We start from the raw sequence: 16,978 nt of genomic DNA, 5'->3' as shown, positions 1-16,978 counted from the left end.
TGCCTGGAGAGTGAAACGTCAGGGGAACAAAAAGCCATGGGGGGATTATGGGAATAACTGTGGAAACTGTCCTCCCTTTCCAGGAGGATTATTTTCCAGAGCCCTTCTGTTTTTCCTAAAAGAATTAAAACACACACGGAGCTGGGCTTTGTTGTTTTTTTTCTTGTTAGTTGCATCGTATTGTTTCTGACTGTAACATTCCTATTCCCGTCTGCGCTCAGCATCTTATCTGATCACACCTAAAAATGCTGTAGGGCAGGAAAAATAAATTCCCCTCTACCCTTCTAGATTCTTGCCTGAGCACCCCCACCCTCACCCCATGATAAAAAGATTAACAGGAGAAAAACAAATGTAATCACTAAAGTGTAGGAGCCCCGCAAAGACAGGAGATTCAAAGAAGCCGCCAGAGCTGGAATCTCTTCTCCTTGGACAAGAAACAATAAGTGTATGAAGGATTGACAAGACAAAGGGGTCTGGGTGGGGGTAGTAAACTAGTGAAGAAGTAACAAGGCTTGTTTATACGGCCTTCTTGGCCCTAAATTCCCTGTCTCTGGTGATCAGGACGCCTTCTGCCCTTCTGGTGCAGGGAGGGGTACCTTTCAAATGTGAGGTGTAGCTTCTGCCTTCCGTGGGACAAAGGAGGTTCACAGTGTCCTTCATTCATTCACGGCTGTTTCTCGAATCCCCTTAATTGAAAATAATCAGGGGGCTCCTGGGTGGCTCAGTCGGTTGGGTGACCGACTCCGGCTCGGGTCATGATCTCACGGTTCGTGGGTTCGAGCCCCGCCTCGGACTCTGTGCTGACAGCTCAGAGCCTGGAGCCTGCTTCGGATTCTGTGTCTCTTCCTCTCTCTGCCCCTCCCCTGCTCTCTCTCTCTCTCTCTCTCTCAAAAATAAATAAACATTAAAAAAATTTTTTAATTCAAAATAATCAGTATGCCAAAGTGGCATATTTGGGGACGACATAGGCTAAACCTCTACAATGCTGAGTGCCAAATTTGACTAGGAAGAGCCCACCGGAATCCCAGGGAGGTTGGTGGGTGGGATATCGGTGGGCAGCTGGGGGAAGGGGACATTTTATCACAGTGAGGTTACCTGGCAGCTGCAGGAGTGAAGAGTGGCTCAGGGAGCAAATAATCTTACGGAGCCTGTTGAGCCGAGCAAGGGTTCTCACGGGTGGGAACAGAAGTTCATCTGGTTTCCTGCCTTGGGAACTTACAAAGAGGATCCCATCCTTTTCGCCTTAGCAAGTAGAAGGGCCAGCATCTAATCTCTCTGTTTACTCTGATTTCCTAAGAGTGGAGTGGTGAAACGAATTTATTTATTCACTAAACTAATTTCTTTATACCCTTGTCTGGATTCCAGAAAGGACCTAACAACATACCTGAGCCCTGAACGAGGAATCAGGACACTGGGGTTTTTCTTTCCGCTCTGCCCCTGACTGTGTGACGTTGAGCAAGTCACTGCCTCTCTCTGCATGTTTCCCGTCCCGTCCACGAGAGCAAACACTGAGCAATTACTGCCTGCACCGGGCACGTGCTAGAGGCTCGTCTTGTATCTGTGTTAATTCACTTCATTCTCTCCCAAACAAATCATTACGTTATGTATCTTTCCGGATTTGTTGGTGCGGTTCCGGTCCATCGTTGTAATATGGGCAGGATGAGTTTTTGTTGCTTTTGCTGTTTCAAAGAATGCTGGATTTTCCTCTGGCTCCTTAGGAACCAGTACCTGATGCCCCCAATTTGAAACCCAAGCTATGCCATTGGGTTCCATTGCTGATAGGACCTTGTCTTTGCAAGCTGGAAAGAAAGGGAAGTCTGCAGGACTGGGCCCCTAGGGAGAAGGGCACCACCCTGAAGATGGGGGAGAGGAACTACGGAAGCCTGTCTGCCCTTGGAAAATCTCCAGGCCTTGGCCCCCTCGGGTCATTATCTTTTCCTGGTTGGGGGTTGTTGGGGATACATACTACCTATTCCCAGCCAGGATGGCTGTCAGAGAACTCAGAGCAGTCAGCCCATCCAAGGTCGGTCTGTGACTTCTGGCGGCTTCTCATTCTGGTACTCCAACCCTCCCCCCCACCCCCATCCCACCGCACCCCACCCAATCGCCACTCCCCCCTCCCCCAGGAGTCAAGGGCGGCCCTGCAGGAGGCCTGCCCTCCTCCACCCAGACCTCCTTCAGACTGCCTCCTGCTGCTCAGCCCCCCTTCCCAGGCTGGAGGTGGGAGGAGGGAAGGGCAAAGTGGAAGCAACCAGCGGGCACAGCCCTGGGGTGGACCCGGTGGCCGGCTGGGCGGTCCCCATCCAGTGGCCCAGGCTCTGCCTTCGCCAGACGTGATCTGGCAAGGGCACCACCAGCGCATGGGTGGTTGGGGGAGGTTCGGTGTGTGGACACGATGGGTGTGAGTGTGTCTGGTCACCGTGTCCACAGCGTGTGTCAGTTTACATTATTGAGTGTGTGGGCGTGTGTCTTTGTGAAAGTGCATCTGTGTGTGTCTTTGATCTCTGTGTCTGAGTGCGTGTGACGGGGTATGTGACTTACTGTGTGTCAGTTTACATAATTGTGTCTGAGTGTGTAAGTGAATGATGTGTATGGGAGTGTTTGTGAGTGCAAGTCTGTGACATTCGGGGCTGGGTTGCCTCCTCTGGCCCTGAGATGCTGGGGACAGGGACACCAACGTCATCGAGGGTTCGCCCCCCCCCCCCCCGCAACTCGGCTGCCTGGATGAGGGAAACCTCATCCCGGGTTTCTTCAAGATTCCGGGAGCTCAGGGCCTTTTTTCTCCTTTCTGTCCTGGCGTGCACTCGGCGAGCTGGGGCCCGAGGGAGGCTCAAGGGGCTCGGCTGAAACACTGGATGCAGTGGGAGACGACCACCAAAGAGTGGGCCTCAAGCCCCTTTCCTCCACCCCATGCCCTCCGCGCCCGCTGGGACACCCCTGGGTGATTCTGAGCCTCACACGCCCCTCCTTCTGTTGAGCTCCGCGGTGGCAAAGCTTGAAGTCTCGTGTGGCCCCAAAAGCACATTCTGAGGGACGTGGAACATTGCAGGGCAAGAAGCGTAGCAGCCCGGTACCCAACCAAGCTGGTTCCGAAGCTCGCTCTGCCGCTGCGTGGGGACGTGTGTGCCCGTGAGGGTCTCCTTGCCCTCGGAGCTTCGTTTTTCTCGTTCACACCCCGAGGAGAAACAGCACCCCCTCGCAGGGCGATGCGCGGATAAATCGGAGCGAAGTGCAGGGGGCGGTTACCGCGTTCCTGCCCGAACGCCCTGCCAGCGCGCACACAGTTCATTGTAGCGAATGGATGTCCTAGGGAAGGTCCCTGGCAAACCCATGTAGCTCCCGAATCCCTCACGTAAGGGGAACCCCGATGGAAAGGAAGGCCCAGCGGCCGGGGAACAGCCTGCACCCTGGATGGGAGCCCAGAGCCCGGGATGGCCGGTTAGGCGGGTGACCCCGGCTCCCGATCTGTGACGGAGGTGCGGTGCCCCGCCCGTTCTGGTGACTCCCGGGGAACCCCGGAGCGGAAAGCGGTCCGGCGGACCACCAGCCCTCTCTCCCTTTGCAAATGGCACTTTCTATCCTCTGGCTACCAGGCTGGAGCGGGGCCGGGGCCAGCGAGCGCACGCCGCCCGGGGTCCCGCGGCGGCTGCGGGGGGGGGGGGGGCCCGGCTCCAGGTGCACGCGCTACCCGCCCGGCCGGAGCAGCGGGGGGTCCGGGGAGGATTTGCCGCGGCGTCCGCTCCGCTCCCCGCGGCCGCTGGCTCTCCGACGCTCCGCCTGGCTGGGGCTGCCAGAATTTGCCGACGGTGCCCGCGGCGCGGCGGCCCCTGGCCCCGCCCCCGGCCGGCGCCCCGCCCCCGGCCCCGCCCACGCCGGGCCGCTGTCCGGGCCCCGCCCCGGGCCGCGCCCCTCCGCCGCTGCCCCGCTAGCCCGCTCCGCGCCGCGGGCCTGCCCTCAGGCCCCCGCGGGCTCGGCGCCGCCGCCGGGAGGCTCGAGTAGCTCCGGGACCCGCCCGCCGCGTCCCCTGGGCAACCGTCTCCCGGGAGCTCGGGCCCCGCCCCCGGCACCCACACCCGGTACGGAGCCCACCTGTGCGGGCGTCTGCGGGGTCCCAGTGCCCCCCTGCACACCCAGCCCCGCCCAGCGCCGGGCTTTGTCCGCCTGGGGCGATCGGGGTCCAGGGGCGTGGGGGCTGGGGGAGGCGCGCGCGTCCCGGGGCGGACCGGACCCCGCTGGGGAGGCCGAGGCAGGGGGCCGCGCTCGCGTTGTGATTCTCTGGTGCGGGCTGGTTCACGCTCTCCTGCTCTCCCGATCTCCACGCATCCCTTTTGTGCCTCCGGGGCGGGGGCGGGGATGCGGGGTATCCCGCTGCCGTCCTTGATGGGTTGAGCGGGGGCCCTGAGCCGGGCTCCGGACGCGGACGCGCCTGTTCTGGGCGAGCTGTTTACTTGTCAGGGGCCCGGCAGTTGCCGTGCGCATCTTCCCCTCCCCCTGTCCCCGATTCGGGACGGAGCATCCTGCGCCGTGTCGGTTCCTGGCGTTGCCTCGCAAGCTTTGCCCTTGAACCCAGAGGGCTGGAGGGCGGCGGACCCAGATCCCGAGGTCCTGGGCAGCGTTGAGGGCCAGAGCAGAAGACGCACCTTCCTCCGGGAAGAGCCTCCTCCTTGGCCGCCCTCTTGTGAATTCTGCCCCAGCTCCCTGTTTCCTGACCTGAATTCCTGAGGACTAATTCCTTCTTGCCTCCCCTAACCCTTCCTTCTCGCGGCTCCATCATGCTTTCTGCTTTGTCTTTGCTCGTTTTGAAAGTGCTTTCTCTATAATCATGTTTCATTTCCCTGTGACGGAGCTGCTGAGTTTTTGTCCTCCTGTTAACTCCATTGGTCAGCAATGGAAGTTATTTCTTCCTTGGCTCTTGGCGCTGACTTCTCATTTCTCTTGGGAAGCCCTTGCCACCTTCCCCTGGATGCTGAGCGAAGAGACCATTCAAGTCCGCGTTCCAAGCAGGGTCCACGGGGTATCCTTCCAGGAATTAGGCTCTCAGCAGTGAGAATGCCAGCTTGGTCCTGGGAAATACATTCTTGGAACAGACACCTTTTCCAGCGGCTTCCCAGCACTGGGCTTTTTGCCTGTGGAGAAGCAAGTGGTTTAAGTTTCCTGCTCCTTAAGAGTCGTCCCTAGCCGTGCCCGGTGGGCTGCAGGCAGGAGTCGCCCCGCCGCCGTGGAGGTAGCTGTGCCCTGGGTTGGAGGAAGGGGCGTGTCCGACTCTTCAAATCCAGCCGGCTCGCTTCCGGAGCTCAGGTGTCTTCCAGTCTTTGGGGTTAGATTATTCCCAGCAGTGGCCCACGGAGGGAGGAGGGGGGAAGAAATACCGCAGATGCGGTGACTGGGCCGCCGTCTTCCCTACACGCTCACTCTCTTCATCTCCAGGAAGCAGGGATGAGTCTTCCTGTATGATGCAATGTAGGACTTTATTGGGACCTCAAGTTCAGGAGTCTGCTTTTTGCAGCCGTTGAGTGGAACTTGAACCCAGGCTCGGCTCAGATCACTTACTTTGCTTTCAAAACCAAACAAAAGCAAGGAATAACTCGAAAAACCAATCTGAGTCATCTGTGTGTGTATATATATATTCCTGCCTCAGGCACTGGAGATGCTCCTGTGGTTTGCTTCAGCAGCACCCAAAGGAAGGGGCTGGGGGAGGGGGGCGTCGGCACAGGTGGTTCTCAAGGCTCATCAAGCAGGATGTGATTGGTTTGCAAAACGGAAGCCTAGGTGAGACAGCTGAAGTCCTGTAAGGGAATGCATAGGCTTGTGAGACTTCCTCTTTCAAAAATTTCATTCATTCATTCTTTCTCTCTCTCTCTCTCCTTTTTCTCCCCCCCCCCCCCCCAGACAGATAAAGGAGCTGAGAGTCAGGTGGGGGCGGAATGGTGCTCAATGATTCCAAAGCATCTTTGATCTGCCAGACCGAGGGGCCTTTGCTGCTGGCCATTCTTGGACCATTCCAGAGAGGTAGGTTGGGTGATGAAGCCAAGTGTGTGGGCAAAAAAGAGATGCGATTTTGCAGAGAGCTTAGGAAGGTGAACAGAATCCTCCCTCCCTGACTATCCAGTCAAAAGGAGAACCTCTCGGTAGGACTAGAATGCCGAAAGGAACAGAACAACCCGGATGTGTTCTAGGAACCAACGCGAGGAATCCGACTAGACCTCGGCCAGCTCCCCAAGAGAGGGATGTTGCTGCCTGCATAAGGAAGCGGGGGAAGGGGGCGGCTGTGCTCTGAGCCCATGATTAAGCTGCAGCATTTGGGATTTGACTTGCTTCAGTCGTGGTAGAGTTGGGCTGGCCTGTCCGGGGAGAGAAAAATGAAAACACTCTTCCGAAGGAAGTGTGTGGAATTGTGAGAACTCAGCATTGCTTCTCAAGGCGTCTTTAAGGTAGGGACTTGTCTGTTTCTCAGAGAGTTGACAGTCACTCTGTCAGTAAGACAGTAGTCCTTGGAGCCTCTCGGATGTTTGCTGGGGTATGAATGCAATCCTTTCATCGTGCAAATGAAGATACTGAGGCCAGAGATGGACACTGGCTGAGTATTAGCTGAACACACACCCCCCCGCCTTGGGACCTGGGGCTAGCTGGGTATGGTTAGCTCCCAGATGGGTAGTCACAGTCCCTTCTGCAAGCCCTGGGAGTGCATATGTATTCCCGTCTGCAGAGCACATTCCTCCTTACCTGGTGCTTGAACAGCTACTGTCGTTTCGGATGGGAAGGTGCACAGGGTTACAGCATATGGTGTCATCCTTGCAAGATTCCCCCCGGCCCCACGCCAACCTCATTTTCTCTCTGTCTTCGTCAGTACTCTCCAGACTTCTTTGTTGAGTGTGGAGATCTTTAAAAAGATCAGAATACTGGGTCAGCTGGGAGGCTCAGTCGGTGAAGCGTCGGACCTCGGCTCAGGTCATGATCTCGCAGCTGGTGGGTTCGAGCCCCGCGTCAGGCTCTGTGCTGACGGCTCGGTGTCTCCCCGTCTCTCAGCCCATCCCCCGTTGGCACGCTTTCTAAACTCTTTCTCAAAAATTAATAAACCTTAAAGAAAAGATCAAAATATAAGCAGAATTTTGACCTATAAAGTAGATAAAAACAGAGCGCCCTGTGGTACAAGTAGAGACTGGCCTAGGATGTCCACTCAGCCCCCTATCCCACTTCTGCCACCCTCTGAAGGTCTTGGGGTTGCCTCTGTGGAACTCGCTGGAACGTGGTCAAAAACCACGGACTGTGTAAACCCTCCATTGGGGGATTCTCTTCTACACACCTGTTTACACCCCTGTTTTCAATAGCTTGATTCTTGTTTCAGAAGATGCCTTTTAATAATTGTTAACGCTCACGCTTTTTTATTAATTAAAAAATACCTGTTATCTGTTGAAAGTTTGCAAAAAAAAAAAAAATTAGCATAACTCTTTTATGCCCTCCCCATCCCTCGGAGAACCATTGTCTCCTGGATGGAGTATCCTCCCACAAACCCCCCAGAAAGCCTTCTATGTGCGTCTCTTTGGACACTTGATTTTTATGTATTGTTAAATATTATTGTGAACTTCCACGAAAACGTAACTGACTGCGTGCATATGTTTATCCTGGCTCTGTTTCAAAAGCCCACTAAAATGAGATTAAAGGAATAAAAAAGGAATAAATCCTTAAGGAAACAGAGCAGGAGATAGGATTGAGGAGGAGGATGTGAGTAAACACTTTCAGAGACAGAAAGCAGGCCAGTGAAAGAGATGGAAGGCTTGGAATGTTGAATGTCCTGGGCTGTGGGGGGAGGAAGGCCCGTGGGTCCAAGGACCCACCAAAGGCCCAAGAGTGGGGCTACAGTGTTCCCGATGACGGGGTGCAGGGTGGGCTGGAAGAAGGAAGATTGACTGAAGGTGTCACAGCAACAGACCCCTCCCTCAGCCCACATGGCCAGATGGCTCCCTCCTCCACCCCAGCAGGAGACGCTCATTTCCCCCCAGGTCTGCTGAACTAGGGCAGCTCAGGCCTAGCCTGGGGTGGAAGGAGGCTGTGTGGAGAGCAGTTGGGGGCGGGGGATGGGGGGACAGGAGGAAGCACTGTCCTGAGAACAGGAAGATTCGGTGAAAGTCTGTGTACTGAACAGTGAGACCCTCTCCTGGCGAGCTCCCAGAACATGGCAGCCTAGTTTCTACTCTTCTCCAGCCAGGGCCTTGAAGAACTTCTCTCTGAAGAAACTGACCTCACAAGACAAAAGGACCCTCAAATACTGACTCCGTGGGAAAGCTAGCTTGCTATTTTGTCATTTCACAGCAACGCCTGCCAAGCGACTGGCCTTACCCGTGCACAAATAGCTTTTGGTGCCTCTCTCTTAAATTTGAATGGGCAGCTCTGGATTATCCCACATAGAATAAAGCCTCTAGCATGAAAGACAGAGACCGAAACAAACAGAAAAAAGGGAGTCAGAAGTCATTAAACATGGTTGTTTAAAAATAGGAATGCTCCGGGGCGCCTGGGTGGCTCAGTCGGTTGAGCATCTGACTTCAGCTCGGGTCATGATCTCACAGTCCGTGAGTTCGAGCCCCACGTCGGGCTCTGTGCTGACAGCTCGGAGCCTGGAGCCTGCTTCAGATTCTGTGTCTCCCTCTCTCTGACCCTCCCCAACTTGTGCTCTGTCTCAAAAATAAATTAAAAAAATTAAAAAAAAATTTTTTTTAAATAGGAAGGTTCCTAAAACAACAATAAGCTCTTGGATATAAAAGCTATAATAGTAGACATACCTGGCTGGCTTGGTCGGTAGAGCATGTGGCTCTTGATCTTGGGGTTGTGAGTTCAAGCCCCACGCTGGGTGTAGAGATTACTTAAAAATAAAATATTTAGGGGCACCTGGGTCGCTCAGTCAGTTAAGCGTCCAACTTCGGCTCAGGTCATGATGTCACAGTTCGTGGGTTCGAGCCCCATCATCAGGCTCTATGCTGACAGCTCAGAGCCTGGAGCCTGCTGCAGATTCTGTGTCTCCCTCTCTCTCTGCCCCTCCCCTGCTCTCTCTCTGTTTCTCTCTCTCAAAAATAAATAAACATTCAAATAAAATGTTAAAAAACTATGAGAGTAGAAGCAAAATTTTCAATAGAATAGAGCTGGAGATTGAAAGATAGATTTCTAGAAAGTAGAACAAAAAGACTTGAGAGATGGGGAAACAGGAAAGAAAATGAAAGAAAACTGGAGAATCCATTCAGAATGCCCAATATCCAACTCATAGGACGTCAAGACAATGAAGGGAGAAAAATGAAGAAGAGGAAGTTATCAAACTACAGGAAAAAATTCTAGAACTGAAGGAGCTTCTACATTAAGAGTCTCTGAGTAGTACTCAACAATGAATAATAAACGACATACAAATAAAAGCAAAGTATGTACTACTGGGCATCATCATGAACTTTTGAAACTCCAGAGATAGAAATTACCAGAAGCCAACAAAAAGAGGCCACAGATAACAGAATGACACTGGACCTTGCAAAATCAACACCAGAAGCTACAAGACAATGGAGCAACTCTTTCAAATTTCTAGGGAAGTTAATTCCCTGGCAAGAATTATGTAATTGTCATTCAAGCAAAATAATGGGATAAGGGCATTTTTTAAGATGAGAATTTTCCAAAAAAAAAAAAAAAAGCTCTCTGCGTGCACACGCACTTTCGTATCCCTATGCAAGGAGACTGCTGGAGATTATGCTCTACGAAAATAGAGTAAACTAAAAAAGAGGAACAAGTGATACAATGTGTGATTATCTCTTGTTCTCATTTGGCTCAGCTTCCAAATGGCTTTCTATGTTTCAGCTTTGAGTTTTGTGAGTACAGAGAAAAATACCTAACACCTACCACACCATGGGAACTGAAAAAGACTCATTTCCAAGCTTTCTCTGTAGCCAGCACCTGCGACCTAGACTTCACTGATAACCTGCACCTATGCGGTATTTTGAGAGAGGAGAGGGATGAATCATGAGCTGTATCCATGGTTATGCTGGTGGCAGCAATGATGGGCTGCAAGGTCAAATTCTTGGCACAGAAGTGGCAGAGGTCCAAACTGGCATTCGGTACTCGGTAAATAGGCAACAGAGGCAGTTTTGCCATCAGACGTGCATCATGGAATCCAGTGTACTAAGTTTTCTTTCTTTTTTTTGCTCGACCTTTTGTTTTTCCTGGAGTTGGTAAGCACCTCATGTTTTTATTTACTATGTTTTCCATGTACTAGTCACCAGTTGTTCCTCAAACTCTCCAAAAGAACTATGAAAATTCCTCGTAATGAAGCAAATAAGTCAGGTAATCTGTCAGCTCCTTTCCTGCTTAATCAGTGGGAGTTAGCCTCTTTCCTTGCAACCGAGAACTTTGACTGGTGGAGAGAATGGTGAAGAGAGTTCCCTAATAATGGTGAAGCAAAGTTCCAATGCTACCGCCGTGCAGCTCATCTAGAGAGCAGGCAGGCCAGTTTGGAGCAGAATGGCTGAGGACTGTAGGGGGCTGTCTCCAAGAAGAAAAAAAATGAAGATGATGGATTATCTGACATATTTACCACATTATGGAGTTTTATAGTTCTGTTGGAAAGTTTAGGGAAGAAATACAAATTTGGGTTTTTATAATGTTTATTTATTTTGAGAGAGAGTGTGTGCATGTGTGACTGGGGGAGGGGCAGAGAGAGAGAGAGAGAGAGAGAGAGAGAGAGAGAGAAAGAGAGAATCCCAAGCAGGCTGTGCACTGTCAGCACAGAGCCTGACTCAGGGCTCAATGTCATGAATGACAAGTTCATGACCTGACCCCAAACCAAGAGTTGGACACTTAACTGACTGAGCCACCCAGGCGCCCCTAGTTTTGTTTCGTTTTAAGAGAGAGAGAGACGTGGGGAGTGAGGCAGAGGGGGGGTGGAGAGAGAGACAGAGAAAGAGAGAGAATCCTAAGCAGGCTCCAAGCTCAGCGTGGAGCCTGACGTGAGGCTGGATCCCATGACCCTGGGATCGTGACCAGAGCCAAAATCGGGAGTCAGACGTTCAACCGACTGAGCTACCCTGTGGTTTAGTTTTGAACAGTGTTTATGTGGTCATAATAATGTAAGCACTGACGTTGATTAACCAAAAATTATCACACAGCTATGTTCAGAACATAGAGGAGAGGACACGTGCGTGTGTGCAAGAAAGCACAAACTCATCTTCTAAGGAAGAAGTTAGAAGTTGAAAAGCCCATCGCTTCTCGGCCTTTTGGCTTAGATCAAGTGTAAAAGTTGAAAACCCATATAAATCTATTAATCAGAAACACAGAGATAAATACTCAAAGAAGCAACCACAATCAGGGGTGATAGGTTTGGATGCTCAGGGCTGGGGGCTACTCCTTTTTTGCTGCAAACATTTTAGTTTTTGTTTTGGTTTTTTATTTTTTTAATGTTTATTTATTTTTGAGAGAGAAAGAGAGACAGAGCATGAGCGAGGGAAGGGCAGAGAGAGAGAGAGAGAGAGAGAGAAACAGAACCTGAAGCGGGCTCCAGGCTCTGAGCTGTCAGCACAGAGTGCGAAGCAGGGCTCGAACCCACAAACCGCAAGATCAGGACCTGAGCCCAAGTCAGACGCTTAATTGACCGAGCCACCCAGGCGCCCCACAAACGTTTTAGTTTTAATTAATTTTTAAAATCATGCTTGTATAACTTTCATAGATAACGAGCTTCTGGAATAATTATTATGATGTTCAAACCCACTCATATTATAGCTGTTTTCATTTTCGGCATGCTTTCTGAAATGTTTTGTCCACAAATAGGTGTTGCCATGGTAAATGGATGCGCATTTTTTGTTTCAGTGAGCGTGGGGGATATTTGCAGTGCTGTGTAGCATACACAGGTGTCATCTTAGTGACTGTATTTTCTCCGATTAAGTTAATTATGATAGTTTCCCTATTAGTTTTGGTTTTCCACTTTCACAAACAGTCCCACAAATGAATGTCTTTGTATATATCGCCTTGTTTGGCTTTTGACTTACTTCCTTAGGACGGTTCCCAAATTTCCCAAATTGCCAGATTTGAGACCGTGGATCTTTCATTTGATTTTGGCGTGTAGTGGCAGGGGATTCCACTTGGGTGCAGGCCCGTGGCCTTGATGGGTGGGCCGTGAGCTGAACGTGATAAGAGATGGTTGGGATAGAATTTTTTTTGTAGGATAGTTGGTTCATTTTCCTGATGACAGCAGAAGAAGTCAGGAGTCTGTCTCTTGCTTGTTTGTAAATTTTTTAAGTTAATTTATTTATTTTGTGTGCGAGAGAGAGCAAGAGCTGGGGAAGGACAGAGAGAGAGGGAGAGAGAGAATCCCAAGCAGGCTCCGAGCTGTCAGTGGAGAGCCCTATACAGAGCTCGAACTCACGAGCCATGAGATCACGACCTGAGCTGAAATCAAGAGTCGGACACTTAACCAACTGAGCCACCCAAGCACCCCTCTCTATTTTTTTAAAAATTTTTTTTTAACATTTATTTATTTTTGAGACTGAGAGAGACAGAACATGAACGGGGGAGGGGCAGAGAGAGAGGGAGACACAGAATCAGAAGCAGGCTCCAGGCTCTGAGCCATCAGCCCAGAGCCTGACGCGGGGCTCGAACTAACGGACTGCGAGATCGTGACCTGAGTCGAAGTCGGCTGCTTAACCAACTGAGCCACCCAGGCGCCCCAATATACCAGGTCTTCTTTATCCATTCATCCATCGATGGACATTTGGGCTCTTTCCATCCTTTGGCTATTGTTGGTGCTGCTATAAACATGGGGGTGCATGTGTCCCTTCGAAACAGCACCCCTGTATCCCTTGGATAAATGCCTCGTAGTGCAATTGCTGGGTCATAGGGTAGTTCTATTTTTAGTTTTTTGAGGAACCTCCATACTGTTTTCCAGAGTGGCTGCACCAGCTTGCATTCCCATCACCCCTCTCTTTTTTTAATAGAACAGAATTTCCAGAGGACTTTGCTTCTCAGTCTTCAATGTCGGTTTGGTCTTTCTCCATTGGGGATTTTTTTTTTCAGTTTTAAATATCCAAATTAAAAGTAACCGTTCTAATTTTTTAAAGTTTATTTATTTTGGTAGAAAGAGAGCATATGCGGGAGGGGCAGAGAGAGAGAGGATGCCAAGCAGGCTCCGCACTGTCAGCACACAGCCCAACGTGGGGCTTGAACTCACGAACTGCGAGATCATGAGCCGAAGTCAAGAGTCGGATGCTCAACCAACTGAGCCACTCAGGTGCCCCAAAAGTTACTGTTCTATTAAATCATATGGCTTCAAGGGAGACACATTTAAAATGGGAGAGAGTAAAAAGAAGAAGAAAACAAAGAAGGAACTGAGGGAGGCAGAAGCGGATAGACAAGGAGGCAAGTTCCTGTCCTCGGCTTATCTGCCAAGCAGACGTGGGGAAGCCTTTTGCACGATTTCACGTAACTTATCACATCCATCTCGGCCTTCACCCCTCCCATCTCGTTTTCTCCTGTGACAGGGGCTCACGGTATCAGACAACCCTCCAGACAAGCCCTTCCTTCCTAGTCTTGGGCATGGTTCTGGGGATGTCTGACTTGGCTGGCCTCCGGCTTCTGGAGACTTCCCTCCCATCCCTTCTTTGGATACATGTTCCTCCTCCAACTGACCACCACTGGACAGTGGCTTCACAATAGAGGGCAGAGGACAGCAGAGGCACCGCCCGCGTGGCAAAGGCCTCCCGTTTGCTGTGGCTGACGTCCCTTTCCTGGGGTGCGGAGACCCTTTCTGCCCTCAAGACTGTGGTGGCCTCTCGGGTGGAGGATGCCTGCTGGTCTGGGGCCTCCCAGGGAGACACATTGAAGTGGTTTTCCCAAAAGATTCTGTATTTTGGGAGATCTGCACATCTGTCCTAAAACTGCACCTGTTGGGGGACGCTGGGCCACTCAGCTTTCCTTCCGGTCTATAGCTTCCGTTCTTTCTCAAGAAGATTCTTAAGGACAGGAAATTTCAAGGCTGGGTTTCTGGGATGCCTGTTCCTCGGTTGTTAAGGGCAGAGGCTCGCGGTGTTTTGTGGCAGGTAGGGCCCAGGCTTTCCCTCGCGAGTCTAGCCCCGCCAGCTCTTGCCTGGGGCCCTGGCCTAATTGCTTTCCCACCTCCGTTCTTGGCTCCCTCCCTTCCATTTTCCTCACGGCAGCCAAAGCAATTTTTGTAAAGCATAACATCAGGCCATATCAATCTCCTGCCTGAAACCCGCTGGTGGCTTCCCACTGCGGTGATAAGAAAACCTGGCTCCTCACGGTGGCCACAAGGCGCTGTAGGCCTCCCTGCCTCTCCAGTCATCTCCCCTCCTGGTCCTGGCCTCCAGTTGCCTGGCCTCCTGCCTCAGGGCCTTTGCACTTCCTGTTCCAGCTGCCTCAACCCTACGTCCTGGATCTCTGCCTGATCTTTCTCATCATGTGGGCCTCAATTCTGACATGATCTCATTCGAGCACTCTTCCCTGACCCGCCACCCAGAGGAGACCCCCCCCCACAAGCCCCTTTTATTACCTTCCACCTCTTCTCTGAAATCATCTTGTTATTCATTTTTCTTTTTATTTCCTCATTCATTTTTGTTTTCTCCTGTTAAACTAAAAACTCTGTAAGATCAGGGACGGTGCCTGTCCCGTTCATTCCCTGATGGGCACAGTCCCTGATGCTCAAAGACATATTTGCTGAATGAATGAATGAACAGGACCCGCAGCCTGCACGCCCCTGGGCTGAAAAGGTTCCCCCGCTTTCTTCTTCCCGAGGGTCCCCAGGAAGATGTGGTTATTGAATCATCTCTGGGCTTTCCCTGGCTGCCAGAGCAGCAGGTGGATTCTAGAAAGCTCTTTTAAGACAAACACCCAGGAGCTCCACTGGGAAGCGGGGCCTCTGGGTAAAGCCCCTTTGGAGTTTGCCTCTGAAGTGTCCTCTCTCCACATAAGTTAGGCAGCAGGAAAAACAGCCATTTCATTCTCCACAGCAGAGAGTCTGGGAACCAGAACACTTATTAGAAGGACTATTTAGAGGCTGAAAAGTACCTGAAAATAAGCCCGGGTCAGGAGGCACAACCAGACTCTGCTCTGTTCAGCTTGATGCATAAGGCCGGCCCCTGTGGCTCCCTGTCCCTTGTCAGGGTGACAGCTGGTCTCCTTACCTCCCAGCCGGGGTTGATGGTAGACATCAGACAATGTGTGTAACCACCTTCTAGACGTTTCTGAGATGCCTCTTGAGCTCTTTGGCTTGTAACCTTCCTAGAGTTAAATGTTTTGTCCCAGAGTTAAAAGAAAGGAGCACCTCTCTCTCCGGACAGAATCCTAGCAATGACCGCGGGGGACCCTTAGACACTCACTCTAGCATAGCATGCGAAGGAAGGTACGCGGCGGGTCTTGGCCCAGGCGGCCTCAGGGAGGAGGGCGTTTATTTCTCGGATAAAGCAGGATACAACTTCCCTTCTCCCTGCGGCTGGTCCCCTGCCCAGAGCCTGCTGAGAGTGACTCATGTGTTCCCTGGGGAAGCAGCTCCCGGGGGCATGTGACACGGGCACCAAAAAGCCTGGCTTTACGTTGACCAGGGCTGGGCAGCGCCACCTGTTCTGAGCGGCGGGCACGTTTGCCACGACTGCTGGAAAGACGCGGAGCCCTGCCACACCAGGGAGGCACAGGGCGGCTCACAGCCGTAACTAACATGCAATTTCAAACGTGCAACTCCAAAGGAAAGGAGCGGGAGTCCGGGGCTCGGCCCGAGCCACCGGCCAGCAGGTCTGCTGGCCCAGGGGTGGGGGTGGGTGGAGGGGGTGGGGGTGGGTGGAGGGGGTGGGGGTGGGGCTAGGGGGTCGGGGGGGGGCGGTGGCTAGGAGGTGGGCCGCCACCCCGTTCCCAGTCTGGAGGAAGCACCATGACCCTGGCGTACTGCCTCCCCCGCTCGCCCTCCTCTCTTAGAAATAAGTGGGGGCCCTCGTAGCACGCCCTGCTGCGGGCTGGGAAGGACGGTGGCGCTTTTATGCAATCTTGGGGGAAACTCCCTTGGTGTCCACTCAGGACGCAGAAGGTCAGACCCCTCAGACCTTCGCAGCGGGAGAGACGGCTTCAACCTTGGGCCGCGGAGGGTACGTCTAGCTGGGCACGTCTCAGAACCGCCGGTGGGGGGGATGGTGCGCTGCCGTGGCTGAGACCCTCCGCCTTCCACAGCCGTTCTGGGCACTGTGCTGGCCAGAAGCGGGAAGGTGAAAGGGATTGAGCGACCTGTTGGACGTTTTTCTTTGATCTTTTATTAACGAGTCAGATGTGCACCGAGAAGTCGGCCACAAGAGTCTGGCCGACTGATTACTCACGGCTCATCTTTGGTGGAAGCCACTCCAGTGCCTTGAAGGCGGGCTCGGCCCTCTCCTACCCCCTGTCTCCCGGCCATCTCATACGCCTCGGGGTGTAGCCCGCTGACCCCAAATTATGCCTTGAGAGCCCCAAAGACCTCTCCCCTAAGCTCCACACCGGGGAGTGCTCCTTGGCTGTCTCCTTGGGGGTTTTCACCACCAAGAGTCCACATGTCTGAAATGGACATCTCGCCGTTTCATTGCCCCCAAATCTGTTTCTCCCCCACGCTTGCCCGTCCAGTGTATTTCCACCACCCCTCCAGTGTCCCAAGCCCGCACCTGGCTGTCATCCTTGCTCCTTCCCCCGCGACCCCATCTCATCGGCCCGAGCTCCTACATAGATCTTGAGGGGCACCCGGGGGGCTCAGTCAGTTGAGCGTCTGCCTCTTGATTTCAGCTCGGGTCATGATCTCATGGTTCGTGGGTTCGAGCCCCACACTGGGGTCTGTGCCGATAGTGTGGAGCCTGCTTGGGATTCTCTCTCTCCTTCTCTCTCTGCCCCTCCCCTGCTCATTTTCTCTCTCTCTCTCTCTCTCCAAATAAATTAACTTTCAACAATAGTTGAAAAAATAGATCTTGATGCCCTGCCTTTCTCATCACCGGGGGCA

General features: G+C 52.4%; 2 protein-coding genes across 2 annotated transcripts in view; both read left to right on the top strand.

Annotated features, from left to right (window-relative positions):
• Nucleotides 1-2,748: 2,748 nt before the first annotated feature.
• LOC128775909 (translation initiation factor IF-2-like) lies at nt 2,749-6,007 on the top strand. The gene is made up of 2 exons (XM_053899015.1): nt 2,749-4,076; nt 5,894-6,007. The coding sequence occupies exons 1-2, from the start codon at nt 3,566-3,568 to the stop codon at nt 5,953-5,955; spliced, it is 573 nt and encodes a 190-aa protein (XP_053754990.1). The 5' UTR covers nt 2,749-3,565; the 3' UTR covers nt 5,956-6,007.
• Nucleotides 5,902-16,978, top strand: part of PIK3CD (phosphatidylinositol-4,5-bisphosphate 3-kinase catalytic subunit delta) — a 31,275-nt gene continuing 20,198 nt past the window's right edge. Inside the window, 1 exon segment of the mRNA XM_019461321.2 lies at nt 5,902-6,009. The gene's annotated coding sequence lies outside the window, so the exon portion shown is untranslated.

The sequence above is a fragment of the Panthera pardus genome, unplaced genomic scaffold, assembly GCF_024362965.1.
Source record: "Panthera pardus isolate Hobbes unplaced genomic scaffold, ASM2436296v1 HiC_scaffold_11, whole genome shotgun sequence".
NCBI lineage: Eukaryota > Metazoa > Chordata > Mammalia > Carnivora > Felidae > Panthera > Panthera pardus.
This window is presented reverse-complemented; position numbering and strand designations above follow the sequence as displayed.